The sequence below is a fragment of the Peromyscus eremicus genome, chromosome 3, assembly GCF_949786415.1.
Source record: "Peromyscus eremicus chromosome 3, PerEre_H2_v1, whole genome shotgun sequence".
Classification (NCBI taxonomy): domain Eukaryota; kingdom Metazoa; phylum Chordata; class Mammalia; order Rodentia; family Cricetidae; genus Peromyscus; species Peromyscus eremicus.
Genome location: NC_081418.1, coordinates 147,938,143 through 147,954,024, shown reverse-complemented (window position 1 = coordinate 147,954,024; position 15,882 = coordinate 147,938,143). Strand labels below are relative to the sequence as shown.

General features: G+C 39.6%; 1 protein-coding gene across 1 annotated transcript in view; it reads right to left on the bottom strand.

Annotated features, from left to right (window-relative positions):
- The window catches only part of Pik3c2g (phosphatidylinositol-4-phosphate 3-kinase catalytic subunit type 2 gamma), a 323,855-nt gene that overhangs the window by 11,129 nt on the left and 296,844 nt on the right, over positions 1-15,882 (bottom strand). The window contains exon 32 of the mRNA XM_059256988.1: positions 10-135. Coding sequence (XP_059112971.1) covers positions 10-135 — 126 coding nt within the window. The remainder of the gene's footprint in view (positions 1-9; positions 136-15,882) is intronic.

Here is a 15,882-nt window from a genome sequence, read left to right as displayed (position 1 = left end):
CATACTTACAATTTCATTATAAGTGGGGTCAGTGCATCTTGGAACGGACTTTGTTTTCCTCCTGCGAACTTCACTGGGATGTGGTAAAAGATAAATTTCAACATGTGCACTGGGCGCAGAGCCATCTGGGAGATGCTGCAAAGGAAAGTGGTTATAAATATTAATGGTGTCGCTATCAAAGAAAACAAATACCTGGATACTAGGTGGCCAGACAAGAGGAGGGATGTGGAGTTATGAACCCTACTCTGGTTCATCAGGAGGAATAACAAGAAAGAAAAGGAGAAAGAAAGAAGGGAAGAATGAGTGAAAGAAAGAAAGAAAGAAAGAAAGAAAGAAAGAAAAAACTAAAGTACTTGACTATTCAAAAATAATTCCAACCACAGTGTCAAAGGTATTTTCTATCTGAAATTGTTAATTGAGAGAACAGAGTTCAAAAGTCCATCAATTACAGTTTATTTTTTTTTAAGAGTGAAATCTAAATTTGCATTTTTTGACAGAGAGATGAATGTTAGTCACAAATGAAGATAGGAATTAAATATCTTGGGAGGATGCACAGTACCTAGGGATCTTTTAAAAATCAAATTTAACATATATTAGCCCATACAGTGAGATGGAGCCTTTAATGATCTGGATGCATTTATGATGACATCCTATTCTCATGAAGTTTGATCAGCATAGCAATCAGACCTATAACGGAATACACCCACAAGATTTGAAGTGGCTACAATTAATTTATGACTTAGGTGACTGTCAAGTTTATTAGATGACAGTGTCTTCAGTGAAGCAGCACCTGCTGAAGGGGCTGCCTGGACAGCAATGCTTAACTGTGACCCTCTGACCCCTCCTACCACCTTGTCCCCTGCTGTCTCCAGTGTTGACTTTTAAGTTCCCATACCATCTGGAACGGTGATCAGTGCATGGAAACTATTCGCTAGACTATCAGTCCTTTTCAGAAAAGTGTGACCAGCAGCTACAGATTATTTGGCAACATCTGCCTTTTCTTCAAATCTATTGATTATTATTTTTATTTTATATATTATTTTTTTTTATCATTTGTAGAGTGAGGCCACCATCTTCAAAAACAAAATGGCTTGAAGTAAATGGATCCTATCATTGTGATTATCATGAGATGGACTTTTAGTAAAGAACTCAGTAAGAAGTATTCATATGATTTAAATTGAAAGATGGTTTAAAAATTAAATATGAGGGGTTGAAGGTTTATCATTATTATTTATTATGATTATTTACTGAAATGTAATATTCAACAAATATTATTTAATGCTCTGAAATACAATGTTGTTCACACATTCTTGGTGGCCCAGGAAGTTATATGAATTGGTCCAAATGTTCAACGTACTGAACTCTGCTACCCTGACCTTTGTCTACACTCAGACTTCATCTCCTGCAGCAGGCAGCAGGAGAGTTCCTGTTGAATTTTTATTGCTGTTGGGGATTGCCGCTAAGACCTGTATGTGCAGTATGTGCTCTGCCACTGAGTCCCATCTCTACCCCCAAATTTCATATGACCAATTAGCAAAGGAAGAGAAGACCAAGACCTGGTCTACAGATAAAGCTCTCCATAATGGTAGGCGCCATCTGGATGCTCACAGCTCCAGCCTTGAAGGCCAGTTCTGGGATGATTCTGAAGAACAGCTGTGAAAGCAAATCCTCCCAGTGGGCAGAACTTCTAGCAGGAGCACCTGCTTGTTTACTTTGTTTGGAAGGAGAAATGGCCAGATGTGTTTATGTACCAGCTCATGGGCTGAAGCCAGTGGCTTGACTGCATGGTCAGGAACTTGGAAAGAATGTGATTGCAAACTTGGTGGAAGGGAAATTTGGGGAAGAGGTTTGTGAAGAGGGTACTTTGGGGAAAAAGACATGGATGTATTTGTTGTCTGTGGAAATTATCATCTGAGAATGATGTCATCAGAGTAGGAGATTAATAATCAAGTGTTTAATGATGACCCAATCCATTTATACCAACCACCTCTTCCATTTCCCAATGGGCCTATGACGAAGGTGAGCATGGTGGATGTGATGAACATTTTTAAGGGCTCAGCAACAAAGATTCCATTCACCAAGCTGACCAATTGTTGCATAGTAATTTACTCAGAACTGTAACATTCCATCAAGGAAGGAGATCGCCAGGTTCCTGAGGCCCAGGAAGTAAACTTCACATGTGTGGGAAAGCTTCAAGATTCATGACGGTCCCCCACTACTCTTATAAAAGCAGGAAAATGAGTGTGGGGGAAGGAGACTTTGACCAAGGTAGTTGACAAGAAGTTCTTGGACCTGCAGAGCCACCTACAAGTGACACAGAGAGCTCCAGCAACATGACTTTCATGAGCCTTTACCCATGTTGTGGGGAAGATTTTTAGTGATGCTGTTGCATCTGAGCCATCCATGCTCCTGCAGTTTTTCCCAGTAAAAACTCACCAGTGTACCAAGTTGGACTTTGGTGCAACCTTTACTTTGGAGTGTCTGGGATGAGTAGACATGTGTTTAGTGTCTTCCTAGGAAAAGCCTCACATTAATACCAGGTTATGCTCATGGCAGTGTGACCAATGTGCTAAGAGGAGAGAAGGATATTGAACCCTGAAGAAGGCACTATTCCCTAAGGGAAGCAGCTACCTGGTAGCAGAGATATTGCATTGAACCACTTCCACTAATGGGAGGGCAATGTTCCCTTCATATTGGTATAGATAGAATGATAAGGAATCATATACAGCACCATGGTTTCCATGCAACATTACTCCTGATCAAGAGACTCACTTGAACAGCAAAAGAAGTGAAACAATGGAATCCACTCCTTTTTCTCATGTTTCTAAACAGCCTGAGATACTTGTCATTTATAGAGTGGCTGAATGGCCTTCTGAAGACTCAGATACTGCTCCAGCTAGGAGATAATGCCTTGCAGAGTTGGGAAAGTATCTCCAGCAAGGGGTATACCTACTATGTAGCATCCAGTGTATAGAACTGTGTGTCTCCCATACCAGGTTCGTAGTTCTCATGCTCAAGGGGTGAAAAAGGAGTGGGACTTCTCACCATGATACCAATGACCCACTTGTAATGTTTTTATTTATTGTTCCTAGATGTTATGTTCTGTTGGCCTAGTGATTGTTTTCCAAGGGAGAAATGCGTCTACTGGAAGATATAGTGGTGACTCCATGGAGCTGGAAGTTGAAACTGCTCTGGACTATGCTATTAACTTTATGTCATAGTATTTAAGCTCTAATATATCAAAGAGATTAAACATCAATGAGGTATTTTCCTTTTTTGATGCATGTGTACACATGTGTGTGTGGTGGAGAGGGGGTGGAGGCCAGGGGAGGACATTTGGTTTCCTCCTCTATTGCTCTCTAAATACTTGATTTTGGGGGACAGAATCTGCACTGATCCTGTGACTCATCATGGTTAGGCTAGCTGACCAGGAAGCTGGGAACACAGGTGTGTGTCACTGTGCCTGGGACTGGGAATCAAACTCAGGTCCTCTCCTCACGCTTACATGTAAAGTGAGGACTTCATTGATGGAGCCATCTGCCCAGCCCTTTTAAATCTCCTTTTACCTGTTTCCTTCCTTCACTTTGTGTATCACTCACTGGCTTATTTACTGACACTCCCAAACTGATTTGACGACAACACTTTCCTTCTCAAGATGTTCAGGGTTTCTTCCCCTTTGCCTGAAGAATAAACTCCAGTGACCAAACTGTAAAAGACTTTTGTGGAGTAGCCTCCATCAAGTGCTTCTTGTTTCTATTCTAGCTTCTGGTTTCTATTTCCAAGTCAATGTCCTTGAGAAGATCCTTGAAAATTCTGGAGTTTTCAGAATGATAGAACAGCACAGGTTTCAGTGTGAGCCAGGAGTGTGGTAAATGTGAGCAGCAGGCTTCCCTTGTTCTTTAACAGCTTTAAGTGCAGACATTGATTTCTTGGTCTTGTAGAGAAACTTCCCTCCCGTGTAGCTGTCTTCTCAGCATCTATTCTTCTTCTTCTTCTTCTTCTTCTTCTTCTTCTTCTTCTTCTTCTTCTTCTTCTTCTTCTTCTTCTTCTTTTTTCTGACATTGCATCCTCTTCCTTCAGGATCTCAAATAATTTATTACAGGCATCACCAGCTGTCTCTTCATCCAGCAATTCTCAATTTGCTCTTTGCCCTCATGTTTATGCAAATTAACTTTTTCTTTAAAATCATTATACAACTCTGACTGGTCTACCTCTCACCTTAGGATCTTATTTTTGTTGTTTTTGACTGATTGTCTTTTGACCTTGGCAAAGACTGAATAGAGACCTGGAGAAAGGTCAAACTCCACCTGAGCAATGGGGAGACTATTGTCTCTACTCACGGTGGACTGTGGTGAAGTAGCACGACTCCTTTCTTTGAGAATTTTGGCTGATATTTTTAGAAAGTGCTCAAAAGGTAATGTGAAGCCTTATCAACTTAGTCTTGGTTGTTCATCCTAGCTCTAAATTCTACATAGTCAGGCTTGCATTTGAAATCGTTCATGAAACGAACAAGCAACAACAAAGCCTTTCCCATGTGTATCGTCATCTTAGGGGCTCAGAAGTTCTCCACCGGAAGAACCCTCTCATTCTACCCATCTCCCCTTTTCTTTGCGCTTTTTTTCTATTACTTCTTCACAAATCCTATCGTGTCCCCTTCACGGCTCATGTATGAAAAGCTTGGTCACCACATGACAGTGCTATTTTGGAAGGTTCTGGAAACTTCCATGTCTCAGAGCCTAGCTGGGAAAAGTGGGTCACTTGGGGGTACGCCTGTGAGTGTTACACTTGCTCTCCCTCTGCTACTTGTTGAGATTTTGACCCTCCATGCTTTCCTGACCAGGAAGCCCTGCCTCCTCATAGCCCAGATACAGAGAAGCCAGTTGACCACAAATTGAACTCCCCTCAGACCCTGGGCCCAAATAAGCCCGTGCCACACCAGGCATTTTGCCATAGCAGTGGAAAACTGATGGAGACATTTAACCTAACTCCATCTGTATATTCATCTAGTCTCAAACGAAAAGCTTAAAAATTTTTACTTAAAATTTGGCTTCTCTTTACCATTTCTAAACAGACATGTCTTTTTTACTCCAACATTCTCCCTAACCCTGCTTGGGAGGCAGTAGCATCAAAGGCAGACATGTATGAGGATGCATTCTGAGACATGAACCTTCCAGGTGAGGCTAGCATTGTGCGAAGTTCTTCACAGTGAGAACTTACACCCAGATGGTATTGCCTACTCTACATCTAGGCTGTACAGTGTAGCTCACTACTTCAGGACTATAAACGCGTACACCATGGCTGCAAGTGACTTCACGGCTAGTAACTGAGTCACATTCTTTTTCAGGAAAGTAACATAGAGTTACTTCAGCATTAGCTGAAGACTGTGTCTTGAAGCACTGTAGGATCTTCAGGGGAACGATGTGAATGGAGCTGTCATTTCCGTGTTAAAAATACCTTCTTCTCAGATCCCTCCTGAGGATCTGCTTTTTTTTGAGGGTCATTGTCTTTTCAGAGATATGTCCATGGCAGTTTGCTAGGTTTGCTTATCAAGCCTGTAATAAGTCTTTGGGAACATTTTCACCATTAATGGTTGATGTGGGTGGGCCCAGGCAACTGGGGGCAGCTCTACTCCTAGGCAGGTGGTCCTGGGTCACATAAAAAAACAAACTGAGTGTACCACGGAGAGTTAATAAGCTATGTTGCTTCATGTTCTCTGTTCCTCTGTCTCTGTCTCTATCTCTGTCTCTGTCTCTCTCTCTCTCTGTTTCAAAACAGAGTTTCACTATGTAGCCCTGGCTGTCCTGGAACTCACTCTGTAGACCAGGCTAGCCTTGAAAAGTGCTCTGTTTCAATTTCTGCTTTGAGTTCCTTCCTTGAGTTTCTGTTCTGGCTTCCCACTATGATGGGCTATAAAGTTCAAAGTGAGATAAATCCCAGGTTGATTTTGGCCACAGTGTTTATCATAGCTTTAAAAGCAAATGCATGATCATCTAGATGGGGAACTGAAAGAAAGGTATGCTGTGGGATATTCTTGTACCCTCTTTTAATCTTCTACAAATTCCACTTTGTGTCTCTTTTGTGGAGTAGAAGGATGAATCAGAAAGAAATAAACATGCTCCTTTATTCTCATGATATTGATTGTAGTACTCACATTTAACTGGACAAATACCTCACAGAGACCCCTATTTGAAGGCAGAGGGAGAATTCACATAAACACTAACTATTCTCCACAGATGAGATCAATGTCTCAAACATGTCTGCTACTGTTTTGTTAAATATGTATATGTGGTCCTGTTAGCAAAGCTTCAGTGTTTTAAAAATCACTGCTTCTATAAATTAGGTGTGATGGTACATATCTGTAACTCCTGCACTGGGGAGTTAGAGGCAGGAGGATCTTGAGATTGAGATTAGCTTAAGCTACACGAGACTGCCTTGCAACAATAAAGTAAAAAAATAATAAAAAGCAATGCTTCACTTATAGTATTTGAAAAATATTATATATTCCATAAATTTAATATAGCAGGTGTTGAAAGGATTTTAGTGATACCTGGTGAATCATTTAAAAAATAATCTTAGGAGGCTGGCAATATGGGTTAAGTGCTTATTGGCAAGTATATGGACCTGAGTATAGATGCCTAGACCGTACATAATAACCTTGGCATTGTGACACATGCCTGTGACCTCAGTGCTAGGAGATGGACTCTGGAGGGTGGTAGGATCAGCTAGCCAGATAGCTAATTAATGAGCTCCAAGTTCAAGGAGAGACTCTGTCTCAAAAACTAAGATTGGAGAAGAAGACATTTGATGTTGACCTTTGACCTCCACACATGCATGCATGGGCATACACACCATCACACACATGTGCATGCCCCTTTACACCCTTCATAAGTAATTTTTTAAAAGTTTTCCATTAGTCTAAAAGAATAGAACGAAGGGTTTCAGATGACCTTAGAATTTACTAATGGGATGATTTCTTCCTTAACTCAAGACTGAAGTATAGGCGATGCAGTTGAATTTAAAAGATGTGGGTGCGTATTAGTCTTTGTTCACAATGTTGATGTCTAACTGATCTCATTTTACTTGCGTGAATAAATAAATATACTAATTTTCTGCCTTTACTTCTTTTTCTGGATTGCAGGGAGTATTTCAAATGGTTTCCCATGTTACTAATGCTGTTGTTCTTGAACAGAAGAAGTGAAAGTGTCTAGAAAAACAGTTAATTATCTAAAGTGGGAGGATAAAGAGACATGTTGGCAAAAAGAAGACAAAACAACAAGGACAAATCTCCACAACTTAAGTTGTTTATAAAATAAGTAACGTTACCTAACATGGCAGAATATGCCATTGACCCCTAAGTATTTTTATCAGGGTCATGAATGTGAGCAAGATCTTTATTTTCCACACATTCTGAAAATAGTTCCTTAGCTTTCCTATAACATTTACTATGATTGAAACATTTGCTTTATAATTTTATCACATCTATGTGTGTGTATGTATGTGTCCCTGCATGCCATGGCACACATGTGGAGGTCAGACGATAACCTGAAGGAGTCAGTTCTCTCCTTATATCATACAGGTCCTGGAGATCAAACTTGGGTGGGTGGTCTTAGCAGAAAGTGCCTTTACTCACTGAACCACCTTGCTGGTCCTGGACCACTTTCTTAAAATAATGCATAAGTTGGTATTGTTTACTTCATTGGAGGTTTTTCTATAGAACCTGTGTCTAACCACAGCCTCATATAAATGAGCCTTCATGAAGAAAGTAAAATCACTCAGAGTGCTTCTAGATTGAGTTATATAGGAAGAGTGATGAGGCTGCAGATGCCTTAAAGTCATCAGACACTTTGGAGCCTTCATTACGTTAATCCAAAACTTAATTGTATTTAATCCATTATTATCTTTCCAATGAATAATTTATGAGAATTTTCCATCATTTTTAACTTAAATGCCTCCAATCATCGGATAATACAAGCTTCAGTGGAAATCAACTGACCGTGATTAAAATACGATAGGATTTTTTAAAGCCTGAGATAGATGCCAGAAACAAAAGAATGTGATAAAAACATCTTCTCACCTGTCTGCGTGCCTGACAAATCATAATGTCTGTGTCCAAGCCAGTCATCAGACTAGCTGGTGTGCAACACACAACAGCAGACGTGTAAGACAAACGTGCTTGGGACTCCTTTCCTCTTTACTTAAATATATAATCATCTTTCTAACCTGTGAGTGTTGGTCAACACGAATGGAATGACTTCAGGTTTTCATGAATTAAATCAGGATGATCTCTGTTTCATTTCACACTAATTTAAGCCTTTCACAGACTCGTATTATTAGTAGATGCTTTTTAAGACTTATTCTTAAAAATAGTTTTTAAAAAAATCTAACTATCATATACTTAACACTTTGTGTGGTTCATGATAAAACAGAGTCAAAACACCAGTGTACTTTGTTATTTTTCTTTTAAAAATTATTTATTATCATTTTAAAATTACAAGTATGTGTGTGCCTGTATGTGGATATGTGCATGTGGTGGCCAGAGGATTCCTGCAGCTGGAGTTACAGGCTGTTGTGAGTCAGCCAAAGCGGCTTCTGGGAAACAAAGTCTGGTCTTTTGCAAGAGTGGTAAGTGCCGTGCTCTTAACTGCACAGTCATCTCTCCAGTGTCTTCAAAGACATAAGCAACTCACTGATATGATCACTTCAGCAGCTCGCGTGCGTGCACACATGCATGCAACACACACACACACACACACACACACACACACACACACACACAGAGTCAGTCGTCAGTCAGTCTTCTACATCTGTGTGTGGGTCCTGTGGTTGCAGTTTGGATAAAACTGATTACAGATAAAAAATAACTTTTAAATTGTGTCTATGCTACGTTTTTACTCATGATTATTGACTAATAATGTAACATAACAGCTATTTCTATAGACTTACTATAGTCAGCATTATAAGCAAACTAGAGATGGCTTATGTATATGCCATTTCTGTGTGGGTTACCTGCAGAATTATGTCATTTAATATAAGGGAATTAGGATTTTCAGGGGGTTCCTACAATCAAGGGATGATTGCATTTTAAAAAATATTGTACCTTTAACTTAACATCTTTAACAGCTCACAGAAGTCGCACTCTGATAGATTAAACACCTTTTTTGACTCAATACATATCAATCAGATTGCTTCTGAAGACCCAGAGTTCTAATCACAGCCACAGACTATGTCACTGAAGCATTGTGTGGAACTGGAACTCATCAAGGTTTGCTGATCCTTTTAATAACATGGAAGAAGTGGGGTTTTAAACTTCATTACTTTTTAGAATCTATTCAATAGAAAAGGTTGATGAGCTGTTTATGGGTTAGCTTGTAATTAAACTCTTGTTTTAAAATTATTGAACTGCCCAAGTGATTCCGAATCTTTGGGCTCTTGACTTCTATTACCAGGTCCTAAGGACAGGGCACAAGTAGGAGATGACCACATGATGTTAAATTGAGAAGTTATTCAAAAGAGCAAGTATTGAAAGGTTAGATGTGTTCTGCTCTCTACTTGTCAGTGTAGGGAGAAACCAGACTGGAAAGGGCAAAGTGAGTACTTTCAGGCATCCACAGAGTTGTCTGCCTATGTACCTCAAAAGCTCACACATCCTATTCTTAGTGTCTTGTTTCCACGATTGAAATAAATACATCAGTATGTAATGAGTATGTGTCAATAGCCCAACTGTGTGACAAACATGTTAGAATTAATAATCAGTACTTAGTTACGAGGTATGAAACCATCAACCATATCTAATAAAGCTAAAGACAATAGACTGGGTGCTGGGGTGGTGGGTCAGTGGGTAAAGTGTGTACTGCCCAAGCATGAGGACCTGAGTCCAGATCTTACCTCTACATAAAAATCAGGGTGTGGTGGTTCACCCCTGCAAGCCCATCACTGTGGAGGTTTGAGACCAATGAATCAAGGGCTCATTGGCCAGCCAGTTTAGCTGAGGGGCAAGCCCCAAGTTCACCGAGGCTCTGTCTCAAAAAAGATGGAGAGCACCAGAGGAAAACACCAAACACCAACTCTTGGCCTCTACATGTGCTCATACCTGTGTGCTCACACCTGTGCACCCACATCACCACCAGCCCAGTCTACATAGTGAGATTCTCCCTACAAAACAACGAAGCAAAACCAGAAAAGCAAAGATGCATTTGATACAAAGAAAAATGAAAGGATAGAAAAGATATTAGTATCAGTCAAGAGAAAACTGGACTTTCTATATTGCAATCCCACAGATGAGAGTGGAAAGTACTGTCAGGAACGATGATCAATGGCAGTAACCTAGAGGACATAATCCAAATGTTCATGAAGGATTATGTGTGTTCATAATTATATTTGTAAATTTTAACACCCACCTCTTAATAATTCATAGAACTAATATACACAAAATCACTAAGATGGTCTAAGACTTGAGAAATGTAGTAATTAAACCGCATGACCTAACTGACATTGACCAAACTCCTCACCAAGCAGCGGCTGTACACCAAGCAGTGGCTTTACAGTCACTTGGAACATTTGACATGCTGTGTTGGGTTCTCTCAATCTAAAAAGATTTGGATCATGTGCAATATGTCCTTGAGTTAACTTCTGATCCTCTCCCTTCTCTCTCCCTTGTGCCAGGATTATAAGAGTGTATCCCTATGTAAGAGAGAGTGTACCACCCTGTAAGAGTGTACTACCCTGTAAGAGTGTACCACTACATGAGTGTACCACTATGTATTGTTCTAAGTAAACACTCTACTAACCTCAGCACACACTGACCTATATGGCCAGGCCCCAGTTTGTTGTTTATAACATCCTTGTTTAAGATGTCCTTAGAAACAACCACCTGCAAGCAAATTTGACTTTCTAAGTTATATTGATAGTTTTGATTTCCAACCAGTTTCTGGAAGAGGGGTGGCCCTCTTTCTTCCCCATGTCCCTCAGTTTTCTCTGACTTGGGACCAAATGGAATTAAAAGTAGATATTAAAGACAGCCCTGTCTCTGACAGTTTCCCAAATAGTTGGACAAAACAGCATATGTCCAAATAATCCACAAAGATGGAATCAGAAAAGGAATTAGAATAATTTAAAACTGAAAGAATGAAAAACAACATACCAACATTTGGAGGCTACAGCTAAAGGGGTACTCAAGGAAAAACGGCAGTTCTAGTTACCTGCGTTAGAAAAGACAAATTATTTCAAGCTATTGCCTTAGTTCTCACCTTAGAAAACTTGGAAGACATAAAACTGTAGCTTTTTAGTTTGTGGAGTTGGCCTACTTGGCTCTCTCTCTCTCTCTCTCTCTCTCTCTCTCTCTCTCTCTCTCTCTCTCTCATCTTCCTCAGACTATGTATTCCTTTCTCCACTTCTTTGAACACATTATCTTTGCTCACAAAATCCCAAGTTGAAGATTCCTTTCTTGGACACTTGGAAGATCCTGTGTTATGCTCCAGCTTCTGTGATTTTCAGTGGTTCCTTCCAACACAACTTCATCTTTCCCAGTGTATTCCTTTTCTCTCACTGTTTAAAAAAACCCCTCTGTCCTTTTGCATTCATATTTCAGTATTTAAAAATATGATTCTCTTTGAATTTTTCCTTTCTGTTACTCACTGTGGTTTTTGCAGTTATGATTTTATGTCTTTCACTAAAGTGTGAAAATTTTGGGCAACTATATTTTCTTTATTTTTCCTTTTTCTTTTTATTTATTTTTCTTTCACATACTACATCCTGACTGTAGCCTCTCTTCACTTCACTCCTCCAAGCTCCCTCCCCATCCCCCACTGTTAAAAGATGCCTGTGTTTAGATTTATATTTTCCCCATAGACTATTGATATTCTATTCCAGTTTTACAGTTTCTCCACGTTATTTAACTCAGATAACATCTATTGATTTATTTTCAAGCTAAGTGGCATTAGTTGGATAACCAAACACTACTGATAAAATCTAGATTAAATAATAAGAGCTCAAAGTTTTGAAGGCTTTAAATTTCCATCTTAGTTGTGAAATCTTGAACAAAAATTTAAATTTGCTGAATTTAAACTTACACTTTTGTGACTACAGTACAAAACTGTCTTTGGGTGAAATATATCTAGAAATGCCTGAGAATTCTTGGCACATTGCATTGATTAAAAGCTTTTCATTGTAGTCAGACAAAGTAAACATAGTTACAGAGAGCAGGAAGAATCTTTCTAGATTTCCATATGGAAATTTCATTCTCCTACATGTCAATTATGCATCAGGAGGCAGGGAGGCACTGATTACTCATTTGTACTCATTCCAGTTAGCTGCCTGCTGAGGGATGCTTGTTTCCAGAATAGATGGAATTCTGATGGACCAAAACAGGTAGCAGGACCTGTAGACCGCTCATGTGAGGAGAACAGTCTCTCTTGAGGGAAACAGTGCAGAAGGTCTGAGGAGGACTGCAGCACTCAACAGGTTGAGGAGCTTGGATGCAAGGAGCTGAGGTGTTAGGTCATAATGAGGACCCATCAGTCTTCTATTCAAGTTTTAACTCAGAGTCTACATGAGCTCCCATGCAACATTTTAGTATTTGTTATTAGTGAATAGTTCTTTAACGTACTGAACAAAAGGAGATATTCTTAAAACACTTGGAACTGAGTTATTAAATACATATTTGGACACCCAAAATACAGTGATAAATTAAATGCCTTTAAGAATGTTTAATAAATTTAAAATTGGAGCAAGTTATTGTCTTTAAGTCTTCCCTTGTGTATAAATCTGGTAACATTTTTCTATTATATCTTCTCTATAGTTTGTGTTATTTGGTCAGAATCTAGAGTTTGTGTCCTGTGGTTGCAGAACCCCAGGAATGTGAACCTAAACATTCTAAGAAAATTTTTGATGATTTTACTTTTGTAACTTGATTCTACCATTCTTGAGTGTGAACTCTGTAGATGACAATGTCATGTGACAGTGTCAAAAGGTTGAACATGTCTGAGAGACTGAAACAAAGAAAAGAATATCATAGCAGTCAATCAAATAATCCACAGATGAATAGAAAATGAATTTTGAGAATAATAGCTATGGAAGGAAACTGAATGGATTTGTTGATAATTATATACAAGAATAAAAGAATTGAAATATAGAACATAAGTTATAGTGAAGTTTTAATCAGTCACTATGTGAGGGTGGTGCAGAAACTCTAAGGAATAAGTAACGCCAGAGTTAGAAACCATTTTTGAGGAAAGTGGAGGAGCAATTTGGAATTTTTCAGATGAAAAGATATCAAAGTATAAATGTCCATCAGACAGTTAGAAATGTGTAAATGGAATTCAGAGAAAGATTAAAATAGAGATTTAAATTTAGGGGAAATTTCTATTATCTCTGAAGTCACAAGATATTAAAGTAGGAGATTAGTATTGAGATTAGCTTCAGTCAGGGCCCTGAATATCAGAAACAATCACATTTAAAGGCAGAGGCTGTAGCCATACTTTATTGAGTCATTATAAGCCTCATCAAACTTAAATCTGTAAGAGAAGAGAAATATTTAGAAAGAGCAATGCAAAGGAAATTTTAAGAACATGTGGAGAGCCAAGTTTCATAGATACCAGGGAACAAACATAAAAAACAAAAACAAGGATTAACGTTGTTTGATTCTTGATAAAACTATTAAAACATACAGGGAAAATCTGGGTATTGAGGAGATGACTCGGCAATTAAAAGTTCTTGCTGCTCTTCCAGAGGACCTTGTTCAGTTTCCAGGACCCATGTTAGGAGGTTCACAACTGCCTGGAACTCCAGCTCCAGGTAGTCCGACACCCTCTTTGGCTCTTGCAGGTACTAGAACTCAAATGCACGTGCGCGCGCGCGCGCGCGCGCACACACACACACACACACACACACACCCTACAGAACTTAAAATAATAATAATAATAAAAAACTTTGAAAAATACAGGCAAAAAGACAGATTTGTTTAGCAAGTGGTGCTGGGAAAATAGTATTCACACGTAAAGAAGAATGAAGCTAAGGGCTAGAGAGGGCTCAGTGGTTAACTAAACTAGTTGCTGCTCCAGAGGGCCTGAGTTCGATCCCCAGCACCTATATGGTGGTTCACAAACGGCCAATCAGAATGTCTTTGGTGAACTGGGATACACTTGGGCTTGTTTTGAGATTGCTGGCTCTGTCTTATCTTTGTTTCACAAGCAAGTGTTCCCTCCTGTCTTGTGTCCTCTGAGATCATTTCCCAACAAGGCAACTCCCGTGTGTCGGGACATTACTTGCACCTCATTCTAAACAGCTACTGCCTTGATGTGACAGAGAGACCTAATGGCGAGATTCAGAACCACTGACTTCATTCTAGTGGTAACTCTGAGGGCCTGGGGATATTCAAATTGTGTCACAGGGAGATGGAGAAAGAGGAGAAAGGATGCAGATGAGGGGAGTCTGTGTGCTCAGGAGGATGTGCACACCAGAACACTGCAGAAACAGTTGAAAAGAAGGTTGAAAATGAGGAACCTGGAAAAGCTGCTGCGGAATGTCTTTCTGGATGCTGTGAATATGTTGCTGTGATTGGTTGACAAATAAAGCTGCACTGGCCTATGGCAAGGCAGCTTAGAGGCAGGTGGTAAATCCAAGGAAGGAGACAGAAAAGAGAAAGGCAGAGTCTGGAAACAGACGACAACCACTGCAGAAGGAGCAGCAAGATACCAGCAATACCACGGCCACATGGCAACTTACAGAATAATAGAAATGGGTTAAGTTATAAGAGCTAGCTAGCAAGAAGCCTGACATAGGCCATGCAATTGGTAATTAATATTTAGCCTCTGAATGATTATTTTGTAAGCGGCTGAGGGACCTCAGGGTGGGGGCGGGGCAGCAGGGCATTGTGGGGGGAGGGCAGGGAGGACCAGAGGACTCACAGGGCGAGACTGGAGAAACCTTCTAACTACAAAAAGCCCCAGACTGTTACAAAATATTTCAAATCTAAATGATCTTAAAAGTTTCTTTGTCACACAAACTGAAATACGGTTAGATGTCTTAGCCAGGCTTCTACATAACTGCAGCCATTTGTCAGCTGTGATCACTAGAGTAACTCACGTTGTGCTTCTCTGAAAGGGAAAGGATGTTTCAACAATTTTCTTTGAGCCTGTGTTCTCATCAGAGGAAAGGAAAGATTTAATATAAGATAAACAATTCTTTTCATCAAACTTAATATAATACAACAGGACTTTGGGCATAATAATTCATTTTAATATTAATATAAAAGTAATCTCTACTTCTGGAGTCTTATTACTTTGGTATGTGAACACATTAAAGGCTTTAAAATTAAATAACAATTAGCTAGAACTGGAAATAGGCAAAGGAAATAATTTAAGAATTTGTACATGTTGTTTGTGTCTTCCATATTAAAATGCAGCCTATTTTCAGATAAGCAGGAGACGTAATCATTTAACAGCATTCTGAGGGCAGCAGAGAGGGCGCAGCAGTTAGGAGTGTATGCTGCTACTATATAAGACCTAAGCTCTGTTCTTAGCACCCATGTTGTGAATCCACTACCTCCTCCAGGAAATTAGATGCTTCTGGCCTCCACAGACATCTACGCCCATGTGCACCTACACACACACACACACACACACACACACACACACACAGTCTGAAAAATGCAGAGAATTTTTGTGGCTACTTTCAGAATTTGAAAAGAATCCCAGTCCTCAGTTTTCCATATAAGAAATGATCTGTTATTTTTTCTTTTAAGGAAGTATTTAAAAGATTTGAAGTGACAAGAAAAGAGGATTGGAGTGCAGTCTCTCGTGTGAGAGAGGACTCACTGAAGAGATGACATTCACATGTCTGACATGTATGACTGAGCCATCAGTGGATACAAAGGTACTGGGGCAG